The following is a 15,275-nucleotide window of genomic DNA, read 5'->3' on the forward strand; positions in this document are numbered from 1 at the left end:
ACATATGCGTATACATACATATATAGACATATGCACATGCATATATACACACATACATATACAAACATACTCATATTATCAAACAAATATACTAATCCATATTCATATACATAAAAAAATAAGCTAAATAGAAAAATAAAGATATGAAGCTTAACATGAATAAATAAATACAAAGAGCATGGCCTGCTTAAAAGTAGTCCAACCTCTCCAATCTTTCTCTTACGACCAACTGACACCACAAGACAAAATGCAACTCTTTTTCCAACAAGATGGTGCTACATGCCACACGTCTCACAAATCACTGACATGAGTTCATGACATGTTTATGGAAGAGAGAACAATAAGCAAAAGGTCATCGCCACCACATTCTCCGGACTTGTCATCATCTGATTTTTATCTTTGGGGGACTTTAAAACAAAAAGTTTATGCAAATAATCCTCACAACCTACAGGAGAACATTGCTAATTGATATATCCTGCGGTGGGTGGCCGTAATAAAAGGATATTCAAGAAAGATATTCCACAAGGAAAGTCAATGGATAAAGAGGTTCTGAAGTTAATAAAGAATTAGAGAAGTTTATTGAGAATATTTACAGAGACAGCATGTTACGTTTTTAAGTGTTCCCGCCCCAGGGAAGGCTCTCACAACCGGTGACCGGTGATAACGTTCTTTCGATAAAAAGTTCCGGTGGTGAATTGCTCATCTCGCCATAACACCTCCCCCTAAGACAATTTCTCCCAAGAGAATTTGGCTTAATATCGTTTGCTTTTTGGCTTGGAGCTCAGACGGTTAACTTTTCTTTTCACTCTTGTACTTTTTCTCCTCAATATCGTATGGGTTGGTGGAGAAGCTGGAACTCTCAAATCTGGAGTAAGTTCTGTTAAGGGTTGGGGAATATTAAAAGAATCAGACAAAACCTCTAGGGGCAGGTCATTTTCTTCTGCCTGTTTGTAGTCATCAGTGTGTCGAGGTCTTAGCTGATTTATATGCCTGCGACAGTCGAATTTATTACTTCTTACAGAATATAGCATGTGTCCGATTCTTTTCATGATAATCCACTCCTCCCCAAAATTTTTTCCACTCCTGTAACTCAGGAAGAATATTCTGTCACCAGGTTTGTAAAACCTTGTTGGAAAATTTTCTTTTGTTGTTGTTACTCTGGTTGCACTTGGTAAAATTCTGTCAAATACAGATCTGATTTTCCGTGCAAACATCAGTTCAGCTGGTGACGAACCGGTATCAGTGTTTGGGTTTGGAGTTATCCTGTACACCGATAAAAATTGTTCAAGACTCTTCTCGTCAGTGTCCATGCTTTGGTTTTTCTTCAAAGCTCTTTTGAATGTATCGACGAACCTCTCTGCTAGGCCATTTGACCTTGGGTGGTAGATTGCCGTTGTTAAATGTTCAATGGCTAGAGCCTTGCAGAATTCTTCGAATTCTTTGCTGGTAAATTGGGTGCCGTTGTCGCTGACAATAGTTTTAGGCACTCCAAAACGACTGAAGAGAACTCTTAATGCATCTATTGTACTCATCGATGTAGGGTGTTTGTATTTAAACACTTCTGGCCATTTTGTGAAACTGTCGACGACCACTAAGAAATAATGTCCATTTAAAGGACCTGCATAATCGATATGTAACCGAGTCCACGGTGTATCAGTCTTTGGTCACGGTTGTATCTGCACAGGTGGTGCCTTTGCTGCTAGCTGACACCCTTGACACTCTCTTATGAGTTTTTCAATGTCCTGGTCCATCCTAGGTCAATACGTATATCCACGCATTAAAGCTTTCATTCTCGACATGCCTGGATGACCACTATGAAATTCTTTTAAAATTCTTCTCTGAAGCGTAGTCAGTATGACGTCTCTGTCTGCGTACATCAAGGTTTGAGCACAAATGGAAAATGGTAAAATTTTAGGGTCTTTTTTTGATTTTCCATTTAGTTGCACCAACCTTTTCATTTTCACAATATAGTCATCCTTTTCTGCTGCCTTATTTATTTCGTCTAGAGTCACTGGTAACTCTCTGATTGTGTTGCTCAGTAATCCGAAGAGTTCTTTTTCCTCTGTTAATGCAGCTATCACTGTGTCTTCCAAAGGTTCTGCACACTTTTGGATGAGCCTGGACAGTCCATCTGCATGTCCGATATTTTTGGATGAAATGTACTCCATTTTAAAGTTATAATTTAGTAGAATTATGCTCCATCGTTGGAGTCTGTTCGCAGTGTGCGTAGGTATGCCTTTTTAAGAGCCAAAAATAGTCAATAAGGGTTTGTGGTCGGTTTGCAAAGTAAACATCTTTCCATGAATAAATCTATGGAATTTTTTAATGGCATAAATAATCGCCAAGCTTTCTTTTTCAATTTGAGAATAGTTTCTTTCAGCCAGCAAAAGTGATCTGGATGCATGGGCTATTGGCTTTGTTGATCCATCTTCAAGTTTATGGAGAAGAACTGCTCCTACTCCGTAGTCACTTGCATCTGATGCAACAATCAATTCTTTCTGTGGATCAAAATGTGCTAGAGCTAAATCTGATAGCAGGCATTTCTTAATATCTTCAAACGCATTTTGGCATTCTTTTGACCAAATCCACTTTTGTCCTTTTTTTTAACAAATCATTCAATGGTGCTCTCAACTTATGCATGTTTGGAATATAAATAGCATAATATTGAGCCAAACCCCAAAAAGATTGTAACTGGGCAACATTATTGGGTGCTGGCATCCTCTCGATTGTTTCTGTTCTCTGAGGATCCGGTCTTCTGCCTTGGCTGTCGATAATTTGACCAAGATATTTTATCTGTTTTAAAAAGAATTCACATTTTTCGGCACTTAACTTGAAACCAAATTCCTCAATTCTTTGGAAAACTGCTCTGATGTGTTCCTTATATTTCTGTACATTTTTACTTTTGACAAGGATGTCATCCAAATATGCGATTGCAACATCTAAATCAGCAAGCATCGTATCCATTATTTGCTGAAATAGTGCTGGGGCCACTTTTAGTCCAAAAGAAAGTCTTTTTAATCCTCGTAGTGTCCCTTTTTACATTTATCAATGTTTGACATTCTTCTGTCACTTTTTGCAAGTTCATTTCCGGGTCTTGCTCCATGATTGATAATATCCTTGACCTTAAATCCTTGTCCTTCGGTGCTGTCAGTCCCTGGACAAATATGTAGCACTTAAACATGTCCACTGATAAATCCTTTAATTTAAACAGTTCACACTGGGCGTTGACTTTGCTCGCATATGTGACAATGTCATCAGTTTCGTCTTTTGACATATTTAAACACCTATACCGTGTATGAAAAAGACTATCTCTTTCACCGAATATAACACACAAAATTTTCACCGTTTCAGAAAAAGAGATCTCTTCCGGTTTTTTAGGCAATATCAAATTCGTGAATTTAGTAATTTCTTCTGTGCCCATTTTTTGGAGTAATAGTGTTATTTTTTCCTCATCCGACCACTTCTCGCATCGTTTTGTAAATATCGTTTCAAACCTACGATAATAGGCTGGAAAAGTGTCACCTTTTTCTGGGTCATATTTAAACTCTGAAAGCGAGTTCGCTATACCCTCAGCCGAAAAAATCTGGATGCACCCTCCTTAAATGTTTCTGACAAAATCGTTTCACAAAATAAGCGATTATCCGTCGTTTGTTGTATTACAAGAGTTTCGAAACGTTCTTGTTGAATTAGCATTTGTTTCTAAAAATCCATTTGGGCTTTTTGTTGAGCGATTAAACTCTCAGTTAACGTTTTTGTCAACGTTGCTATTTGTTCCGATGTCATTTTCTTTTTAAATGTATCAATAGCAAGTTAACGTATACCACAGAGAAAAAAAAACATATTGTTCAAAAACAAGATGCTTATTTTCACAGAAAATTGTCAACACATAGGAAATTTCCAAAAAAAAAATCACCGTTAAATAACACTTGACAAAATTTCAAGAGACTCTTTTTTCGTCTACTTCAGCAGACACACGTAAACTTCTTTAAAAAATTTTCTTTATTAAATAAACAGAGATTCTTCAGTATTGTTCATTTGTTGGTTTTTTATCGTATTAACCAAATACAAAAAACACGTCCGTTAATCGTTTTTTTTTATTTTTTTTTATTTTTTTATTTTTAGTAATAACGAGATGAAAAATATCTCTCATGGAGAAAGTCACAATTTACACACAGACACACACACACACACACACACACACACACACACGTTATATAACGTCAACTCTTTGGGAGTTTAAAAAGAGAAAAACGGAGTTTTACTCGTCAATAATATAAAAATTATTTTTTACTTGCGTAAATTTGTGGCAGACACCAGTCTTTCGCTTTCTCAGAAGCTTTTTCTTCAATTAAAAGTGAACTTTGTGAACAACAATTTTCAGAATGTTCTCGGTTACCACGTGTTTTTTTGTTTTTGTTTTTTTTTTTTCCTTTTTTTTCAGATGTATTTACAGTTCGTATCTCATCTTCGTCGCCATGGGGTGGGTGGCCGTAATAAAAGGATATTCAAGAAAGGTATTCCACACGAAAATAAATGAATAAAGAGGTTCTGAAGTTAATAAAGAAATAGAGAAGTTTATTGAGAATATTTATAGAGACAGCATGTTACGTTTTTTAAGTGTTCCCGCCCAGGGAAGGCTCTCTGTGATAACGTTCTTTCGATAAAACGTTCCGGCGGTGAATTGCTCATCTCGCCATAACAGTTGGTCATAAGAAAGTCACAATTTAGACACACACACACACACACACACACACACACACACACACACACACACACACACACACACACACACACACACACACGTTATATTACGTCAACTCTTTGGGAGTTTAAAAAGAGAAAAACGGAGTTTAACTCGTCAATAATATAAAAATTATTTTTTACTTGCGTAAATTTGTGGCAGACACCAGTTTTTTGCTTTCTTAGAAGCTTTTCTTCAATTAAAAGTGAAGTTTGTGAATAACAATTTTCAGAATGTTCTCGGTTACCACGTGTTTTTTTGTTTTTGTTTTTTTTAGATGAATTTACAGTTCGTATCTCATCTTCGTCGCCAATTGATATATCCTGCGGTGGGTGGCCGTAATAAAAGGATATTCAAGAAAAGGTATTCCACAAGGAAAATCAATGGATAAAGAGGTTCTGAAGTTAATAAAGAATTAGAGAAGTTTATTGAGAATATTTACAGAGACAGCATGTTACGTTTTTAAGTGTTCCCGCCCAGGGAAGTCTCTTACAACCAGGGATAACGTTCTTTTGATAAAAAGTTCCGGTGGTGAATTGTTCATCTCGCCATAACACTAATGATTTCAAGAGAATCACTAGAGATCTACAGGCAGTATCTGCCAACCTTGTTAAACGCGCCCAGAAATGCATAGATGTCAACGGGGAACACTTCCAGCATCTTTTATAACATTACAGATAATTTAAACAATAAAAGAATTTTCCTCCTCTCTACTATATATTTTTTTGGGGGGGGGGCTAATTTAAGTGGGCCACCCTGTATAAATATAGATAAATGGATACACTAAATTTGAAAAATAATAGTTTAATAGCTATAAAATAAAAATAGTGCAAATAGAAAGTTGAGTATAGCAACCACAATGCCCAGCCGGAATGAATCCCCAGCAGGAACATCGGCACAATGGCTAGCCCCTTTTTAAGGGAGCTAGGGGCTTCTATATTAATGAACCTTGTCTCTAACTTTGCCTGCACTTATGTGGAGGCAAACACACATACACACACACATTTCAGTGCGGTGCAATTGTGTAAAACAGGTGTTTGTGATTCTGAAAGTGTTCTGTGATGACTTAAGCCAAGAATGACAGTTTGTTTATAATATTGAATCAAGGCAAAACGATATAAAACCTTAGAGATTGAAAGGTCACACAAGGGGAACTCATCAAGAGGCATTCAAAAACAAAACAATGTTTAACCTGTATGAATATACCTTCTCTCTTTTTATGTCTCTCGTTCACTCTCTTTCTTTCTCTATTTCTCTCATTCACTCCCATTCTCTCTCTTTCAATGAAGAAAGAGAGAAATGCAATATAATTTCATTGTTTAAAAACAGTTGAGATTTGCTCGCTATACGTGATGGGTCGGCAAAATATGCTTCCTACTTGTTAACTGTTAAATAAATTATATATCTATATATCTATAAAAGTGAACCTGTCTGTCTGTCTGTGTGTCTGTGTGTGTGTGTCTGTCTGTGTACATTTCCCTACGCAATAACTCTGTCAATTTTTAGTCTATAGACTCGAAATTTGAAATACCGGGTACTGAGATTTGGGAAAATTGATCTGACGGGTGTCAGCCAGAAATTTGGCTGTTAAGGGGTCAAATTTCAACGATTTGACCTTTAAGAACTTTACCAAACTCCTCCGACAATTTTGGGTCTAGACACTTGAAATTTTAGATATAGGTTCCTTGAACCTGGATCTAACTTAATTAAGTGATTTGAGCCCGAAACTATAAATTTTAAGGGGTCATAATACGGGTCAAAGTTTTAAAAAATTAACCATTTTTTTTGTTTTTTTGCTTTTTTTGCACAGCATACACCTCCAAACACCCGAGCAACGCCGGGCACCCCTGCTAGTATTTCTATAAAAATGCATTTGTCGCTAGTTTATACAAGTATTCGATTTCAGCATGCCATCAATGCCGACGATGGTAAGATGCCTGCAATGACCACACAAAATGCGACCTATGCCAGACAGTTATAGCCGACGATGTATCGACCTGTTTTCGTTGTGTTTCCAGCATGTGTCTATCGTTAGATATCGTTTATTCCTCGGGCAGCTGGTTGCGTTCCCAAGACGTTTCTCAACCAAGTAATTCTCCTAGGGAGGCTATAGTGTCACAATAGCACTCACCATTTCAACGCCCACACGTAGGAAGAACAAGTAGGAAGGACACATAGGTACATGATGTTATGATGCGACAATACGCATACATAAAACAAAAGGAACTATATTACGCTCACTCTCACATGAATACAGTGAAAGGTTCGAACATTCAAGAAGGCCTGTATATAAAGATTTTCCCACCAAAAATCAAATTAGTTTCCTCTTCAATTTCTCAAGAATAGAACATGTTCAGAATAACTCAATCACTGGGAGACGTTACCCCCTCACCCGTCCTGATATTAATTGCAATGCACATGAAATTTAATTCCCATCATGGAAAGTTACCACATTGAACGAAAATTTAAATCTTCTTTCAAACAATTTCATGTTGAACGACTGTTCTTACAATATGAACACACACGCATGATTTATGGACTGTTTTTCTCAGAAATAGTCACATTAACTTTAAGCCCATATATGGCACTCTGATCATGAAAAATCAGAAATTTCAAATCTTGTGATATTCTCACAAAATCCTCACTTCATTATCCTTTCAGGATGAACATTCAACACACAAATAAAAAAAAAATACTTATGTTGGAACAATTTGAATTAATATTCCTAACATGTAAATAAATGTTGTTTATTTCATGCTAATACTGTGATTTTTGTGTTCTTATTTTCCAAATTTCATTTTTATTTTTATGCAGGAATGTAGATTTGTGAAACCTTTCTATTAATTACTGATCTTGTTATATTTACCTTTAATGGTCCCGTGGATACACTCCTACTTATTACTTCAATAAATCTGCAACACATGCAACCATGCAAGCCTTAGAGAGGGGGATGGCCTTTTTCTTCCTTGCAACCTCTCTCCCACAGAAGACATGTTGCGAGCCTGTCTTTGTTTTATCGTTATTTCCATGGCAAGTGCTCGTCCCAGCTCCAATCTCCGCTTCCCCCTCGCCAATCTTTCACGAAAAACACCCGTCTAGCTGCAACCACTGTCAGTAATTTTCCCCACTCTTTATCTGTGCCTAAATCGAAACGTAGATTCCATGAACAAAGCTTCTTTCTTAGAACTGCACGCCTGTGGAACTCTGTTCTGTCTGCCTGCTTCCCACCTGACTACAACTTGGATGTCTTCAAGTCCAACACAAACAAGTTCCTAATAAATCATCCCGCTTAAGTAAGACACTTTATCAAATCTCCATTACTAACGATTACTATGATATTATCCCATTGATTACTGTACACGCAATAACTCTTATCCCCGAGTGGCTTCCGGGCCTTAATAAGTGGTGACCTCGATGTAAAAAAAAAAAAATGTTTACAAGGGACACCTTCTTACGTACAGAACATAGTATTCCAAAATGGTCACTCATCTGGCACTAACCAGACTTAAAATTGCTGAACTTGGTGATATAATGAGAACGAGTCTGCCAATGGAATTAAATGTCTTTGAGTAATTCTCCTGGAATGTTGAACATAACATTTTGCATTAGAAGATATCACGCTGCTGCGCTCTTTCAGAGTTTCATGAGCGATTGTGTGCATAATTCTGTTGGGGGTTCATCATTCATTCCTAAAGTAGAAATACATGAATAAAAAATAAACAAGCTTTTGATTTACAAAAAAAAAAAAAAAAAAAAAAGTATTCTTCAGGTTCTGTCTCCTGTGGATTTAGGTTAAACTTTATTGAAGAAAAATAACAACGTGTTTGTGTTTTCCTCCAAAATAAATAATTTATTTATCTTAAAGAATAAACAAGTTTTCAAATCTTTTAAAAGTCTTCCTCGGGTTCTGACATTTTTGTTTTTGTAAATCATCTTTCCCATCAGAGATATAAAATCGCATGTGGATAGTAGTCCGTGGAGGTGTTAGTCACACTGGGTTTAAATGACTCTTGTGCAAGAAGTGTCTGCATATTATGGGTTAATGAGAAAAATATTTGCACTTTGTAAAACATAGTTTCGTATTTGAATTATATTATAGAAATTAAAAATCCAAACAACGACGTGTGCTTGTGTTTTCTTCCAAAATAAATTATTTATAATTATATTTACAATAAACAAGCTTTCGACTTATGAAAAAAAAGTCTTCTTCAGATTCTGACATAACTCTAAACTTTTTCAACAGAACCTTACAGCTCGTATCTTGCTATCTTTTTTTTTTGTTTTGTTTTAAGTCGAAGTTCTCAAAAATTAAAGGGCCCCCTCTTGGGGCTAACAGTTTATCTCTAAAGAAAATGGGTAGATATTCAATAGATATTACAGTTATTTTTTTCATCTCTCAAACGTTGAGTCAGTAAATGAGTTGGTAAAAGAATATTGATTTTCCTCTCTTATCGACCATGTTATATTAATTTGGTCTCTTGGTCTTACTGGATTTCAGAACAACAATTCATCTAGTCTGGTAGAGTGCCAAGGTTTGTGTTGCTACTATAGGAAGCATTAGTTAGAGAAGGTGCACCAATCATATAAGCTAGTATAGGGTGGCTATACTGAAGGGGATTTTATTTGGGCTTCGGATACTATGTTGTTTTGAATATTCAATTAGGGTTTCTTTGTAGATGTAAGTATCCTCTCTGATAGGCATTTAAATCCTCTCTAAAAAGCAATTGTCTCAAGTAGCCATTCAAATTCACTTCAGGCCCTGTCGGTGGGGCATTAGAATACGCCGACTGCTCCCCAGCAGAGGGTAAAAGTCTCTCAATGGATGTCCTGGATATGACCTTTAACTATATCCAGTGGTGAGGCCCAAGCTTGTGGGCTTTGGGGAGTGTGGAGCCACCCTTTAATTACTATTGCTACCAGGTCCACTCTGACCCGGAGTGGTAGTACCTGTTAGGGTCCCAACTATGGGTTGAATAGAAACCGATGTAAAAACAACAAATATATTCTATAAAAAAATTTTTCTTCAAAATCTTTGGATTCGGCATTAAATAACCCGGAAAGGGTTGATATGCCGTAAAACAGAAACAACTAACCAACCAACCAATCAAATTCACTTCGCTGAGTTAATAAAGAAATTAGGAATATTAATTCTCCTCTCTTATTACAAGATAACTGTGTTGCATTTAATTTATTTATTACGGACTGTTATCCTCATCTTTCTTAATTGTTGTTTCATGACATTTCGGCCAACTATTCCTCTGGCCTTCATCAAGGGGTAACGGTGATGGATAAGGAACTCAGAATCTCCTAACTGCATTCCCAGAAATAACTGCCATACATAGTTGTCATCTCACCACATTTTGGCCAAGCTTCTGGCCGGCTTTGGGTAGGATTGAAACCTCTATCTCAGACAATTCTCACCTGGAACCGTACTGATTAGCAGTTTCAATCTTACCCAAAGCCGGCCAGAGGCTAATTTGGCCAAAAACGTGGTGAGACGATAACAACTATAGATGGCAGTTATTGCTGAGAATGCAGCTAGGAGATTCGAAGTTCATATCCCATCGTGGTTACCACCTGACAAAGGCCAGGGGAATAATTGGCCGAAACGTTGTGAAACAACAAATAAGAAAGATGAGGATTATAGTCCGCAATAAATAAACTAATAAATAATACTCATCTCAATAATGAATTCCAATTAAATAATATATATGTGTTGTATTTGTTTGGTCTTTGTTGTTACTGGATTTTAGGATAAGAATTAATCCAGTCTGGTGGAGTATCAAGCTTAGTGTTGTTTTTATAGGCAACATCACTTAAAGAAGGTGCATCAGTCCTCATATAAGCTAGTACAGGGTAGCTAGACTGAATAGGATTTTATTTTGCTTAAGGTACTATGTTATTTTAAACAGTCAGGGTTTCTTTGTAAAGGTAAGCACCATCATGCCAGGTTGCCCTGACAAACCTCTGTACAGAATGACTTAAGACATGCAATGATAATGTCTAGTAAGCATTCAAGTTCTATTCAATAGACATTTAAATCCTCTCCAAAAGATATTGAAATTTTCTCAGGTAGGCATTGAAGTTCTCTTTTTCTGCTATGTACTTTCATAGGTTTAACTTGAATTTGTTTTATTATTTTGGTTTAATTTTATTCCTTTGAAGATTTGAATGCTGGGTATGGGGAAGCCAAACCAACTACCAAAATTGCCCTGCTTTTTATTGAAATCAACCGAGAGCTCTTTTTAGTATCCTCATTGTTCCCTTAAGTGCAATTGTCCGGATCGCTTTTGCACTTGGTTCACCACGAATATTAGTTAGGTAGGACTTCAGGTTCGGAAATGAATTTTCATATGTTTTGCTAAATTTGATTTATCGGAACTTGAATAATCACAGATTTCACAAGAATATGGCTTTTCCCCAGAGTGAGTTCTCATGTGTTTCACTAAACTAGGTTTCATTGTAAAAGAAGAACCACACACTCCACAGGAATATGGTTTTTCCCCGGTATGCATTCGCATGTGTGAAACTAACAGCGCTTTCCTTGTAAATGAAGAACTACATACGTCACAGCGATGAGGTTTCTCACCAGTGTGGGTTCTTGTATGTGTTGCTAAAATTGCCTTTGTTGTGAAGAAATTTCCACACACTTTACACGGATGTCGTTTCTCTCCACTATGCGTCTGAATATGCCTCACTAAACTTGATTTGTGTGAACATGAATATTCACACAGATTACAAGAATATGGCTTTTCTCTTGTGTGTGTTCGGTCGTGTTCGACTAAATGCGACTTTTTAGTAAAAGAAGAGCCACATATTTCACAAGAATACGGTTTCTCTCCGGTATGGGTTCGCATATGTTCAGTTAAATGTGATTTTTGAGAACAAGAATGTTCGCAAATTTCGCAAGTGAATGGTTTTTCTCCAGTATGTGTTCGAACATGTGCAACAAGATGAGACTTTTTAGTAAAAGAAGAGTCACATACTTCACAGGAGTATTGCTTTACTCTACCGTGTGATTGCATGTGTTTCTCAATTCTTGCTTTAGTCGGACAAGAACAGCCACATATTCCACAAGTAAATTCATTGTCTTCGGTGTTTTTTTCCATGTCTTCTATGAAACTCGTTTTATTTTTATTTAAATCGCTTAAGACAAGATAAGAAGCCACTTAATGTAAGGAGCTAATAAGAACAAAAGATGATCATCACAAAGACAGGAGCCTATTGACATTAGACCAAAGCTGTACACAGAAGGAAAACTGACTAGGAAGATAGTTTCACACCTTGCTGAAACTACAGAAAGATGTTACAAAGTGTGTATGAGCGCATGTGAAAATAGCAGCAGCAGCCAAAGAATAGATGGCTAGCAAAACTATTAGCAGAAGCAATGTTTGAGCATGCATGCAAATTGATAAGATGGACGTGTGGCTCCATGGTCGTAACGAGAGACTTTTAAACTGATGTCAAGATGGTAAACTGTTGTTAATCACATGGCAGACAAAATGAACAGTTAGAAAAAATAAGAAACAGGCATTGTTTGGAAAGTACTAGTAATGAAAACCTTTTGCTAGAACAGAAAAAAAAAGCCAAGCCGTATTTATTTATGTTTGTCTGTTCCTTTTCGATGGTACCAGACGGCATCGGGGTCCAATAGGTTTGAACTGTAACTAACACGATTGGAACATAACAGCCATGTTACATTAAAACAAGACATGAAACCACTTGATGTAAAGAGCTAAAATATGCAAAAGATGATTATCACAAATACGGGAACCTATTGACCTTAATTAAGAAAAGACAAAGACCAAGGTGGTATGCAGGAGGAAAAAATTGAACAGGAAGATAATTCCACAATGTTGATGTTGATGTCATCTATTTGTTAGCAGATGCAAGATGTACATTCACTGGTTCCTTCATTAGGCCGTGCCAAGGTTGCCCACTGATCCATCCAGTCAGCGCTGCAATAAAGAGTTCTCTATCTCCCCCCAAAAAACAAATCAAATTTATAAACAAATAATAATATACTTATATGTGAAAGGCACTTTGTCTGTATATGTATGTGAGTTTGATTTCTAGAGACGCTGAAACGGCCAGGCCGATTTTTATGAAATTTCACACAAATATAATTTGTGTTTGGGAGTGTTCTTAGATAGATTTCATATCAGAATGATTCTGTTATCGCAAATCATAATTTTATAGTCGAAAATTGTGATTGAAGAAGAAACAGTCACAAACCCATTATTGCTACTGGAATAAGATGTATTACAATCAAATATTAAAACCATCAAGAACAAACGATCAGTAGAGATGAAACCACTTGATATAAGGGGCTAACAAGAGAGACAGATGCTTATCACAAAGACAGGAGCCTATTGACTTAACCATAATAAAGACAAAGTCCAAGGCTGTAGGTAGGACGAAAACAGTAAGCAGGAAAATATTTTCACAACCTTGCTACTGAAATAAGATGTATAACAATGAAGTAATAAAACAACAGATTGCTGAAGACTACTAGACTAATAAGTGAAACAAGCAGGGACAAAGGAAGCAGGGAATAGATTAGACAATTTTCACGATTCTAAATGAAAGAAGGTCCACAATCTTTGTTTCTCTGAACAATAATTTACCACTGATGTTTTTTTTTGTTTTTGAACGTTTCTTTAATGTTTTATGTCATGCTGTGTTTGATACGAATTACGGTTTTCAGTTGATTCTTTAAAAATGGTCATCACATTGTTTATAAAACAATAATAAAAACAGCAGAAGTTTGCGCACTATATTTTTCGCTATTAATCTTCCTGATTAGTATATAGGAGTCAATAGAATAAAGCTCCAAGAAAATAACGATCCAATTAAATCATCAAGACTTTCAAGCAGGAACATCTGGAAATAAAATAAATGAAATTCTATATTAGATACATTAGTGAATAATAGGAAATTTTCATACTTACACATGTCAAGTAGATACAGGCACATATATATATATATATATATATATATATATATATATATATATATATATATATATAGTTTGAATGATGAAAAGAGCCTTGGGTCCGACAATACATTAGTGAATAATAGGAAATTTTCATACTTACACATGTCAAGTAGATACAGGCATATATATATATATATATGTATATATATATATATATATATATATATATATATACATATATATAGTTTGAATGATGAAAAGAGCCTTGGGTCCGACAATACATTAGTGAATAATAGGAAATTTTCATACTTACACATGTCAAGTAGATACAGGCATATATATATATATATATATATATATATATATATATATATATATATATATATATATATTAAGTAATGTGATCTATAATTTAAAAGTTTAAAAAATTTTTTAAATTTAAAAATCAAAATTTAATTAAATTAAAAATCAGTTTCATAAGAAGGAACAACAACAAAGTCAATTATCTGTACGATCGTTTCGGAAACCCGTGCTTTTTATTTGTGGTATACATGAAGTCACGTAGAACAATTATACATAGTTTTTTTGGTAAGCACGGTCTCCTCATCAGCAAATTTAGGAGGATTTCTATTGAATTGAAAAGACACCAAAAATAAACCTAGCATTAACAGTAAGGCAGATGAATCTGAAAAATTGAACTTCATGTATACCACAAATAAAAAGCACGGGTTTCCGAAACGATCGTACAGATAATTGACTTTGTTGTTGTTCCTTCTTATGAAACTGATTTTTAATTTAATTAAATTTTGATTTTTTAATTTAAAAATTTTTTAAAACTTTTAATTTATAGATCACATTACTTAATATTGAATTAGCTCTAGGACGTTTAACTATCGAGCTTATTATATATCTAAATTACAACGAGCATTTCCTGTATTTTAATTAAACTAGTAATTTCACTATTACATTAAAATACACTCAGCTCTTTGGACTATTATTCTAATCTCCTTTATATATATATATATATATATATATATATATATATATATATATATATATATATATATATATATAGTTACTTGATTCCTTTGGGACTTACCTGTTGGATTTGAAGTTTTTAATTCGACCATGTTTGGATTTTACCATTCTTGGATTTTTTACCCTTCACCGGACTATCCATTCATGTGAAATCTTTTTATCATTTTTTCTTTTACCTCCTATTCCCCTTACCTCACCCTTTTTTTTTTTTAACCAAGTAAGATCTGTGACTTACTTGTGGTTTCATTAAATACTTTTACATGCAAAATCCGATCCCGCATTTTGCTAATTCCTGCCCTCTGATGAGAAGGAGAGTATTTCTTCGAAACTCCGTGGATTAAGGACTATCCACTTATCTTGTGTTTCCTTTTTAAAATTAAATATGTTTTTAACTCTTTTTCAAGATGTTTTTTAACATGTTTTATTAATCATTTGTTCATATATATATATATATATATATATATATATATATATATATATATATATATATACACATACACTTATCAATCAAGTTTTCATCAGAGGGAACATAAAATCGAATGTACGATCGTTTCGGAA

The 15,275-nt window shown here is 35.1% G+C and overlaps 1 protein-coding gene across 1 annotated transcript in view; it reads right to left on the minus strand.

The window, feature by feature from the left end:
* The window catches only part of LOC145269176 (uncharacterized), a 96,756-nt gene that overhangs the window by 71,963 nt on the left and 9,518 nt on the right, over positions 1-15,275 (minus strand). The window contains exons 2-3 of the mRNA XM_080124785.1: positions 11,074-13,624; positions 8,242-8,319 (exon numbers count right to left, since the gene is read on the minus strand). Of these exons, the coding sequence (XP_079980911.1) occupies positions 8,242-8,319; positions 11,074-11,850 (855 nt within the window). The 5' untranslated portion in view covers positions 11,851-13,624. The remainder of the gene's footprint in view (positions 1-8,241; positions 8,320-11,073; positions 13,625-15,275) is intronic.

Source organism: Euprymna scolopes, chromosome 45 (genome assembly GCF_053919585.1).
Source record: "Euprymna scolopes isolate OS-2025 chromosome 45, ASM5391958v1, whole genome shotgun sequence".
NCBI lineage: Eukaryota > Metazoa > Mollusca > Cephalopoda > Sepiida > Sepiolidae > Euprymna > Euprymna scolopes.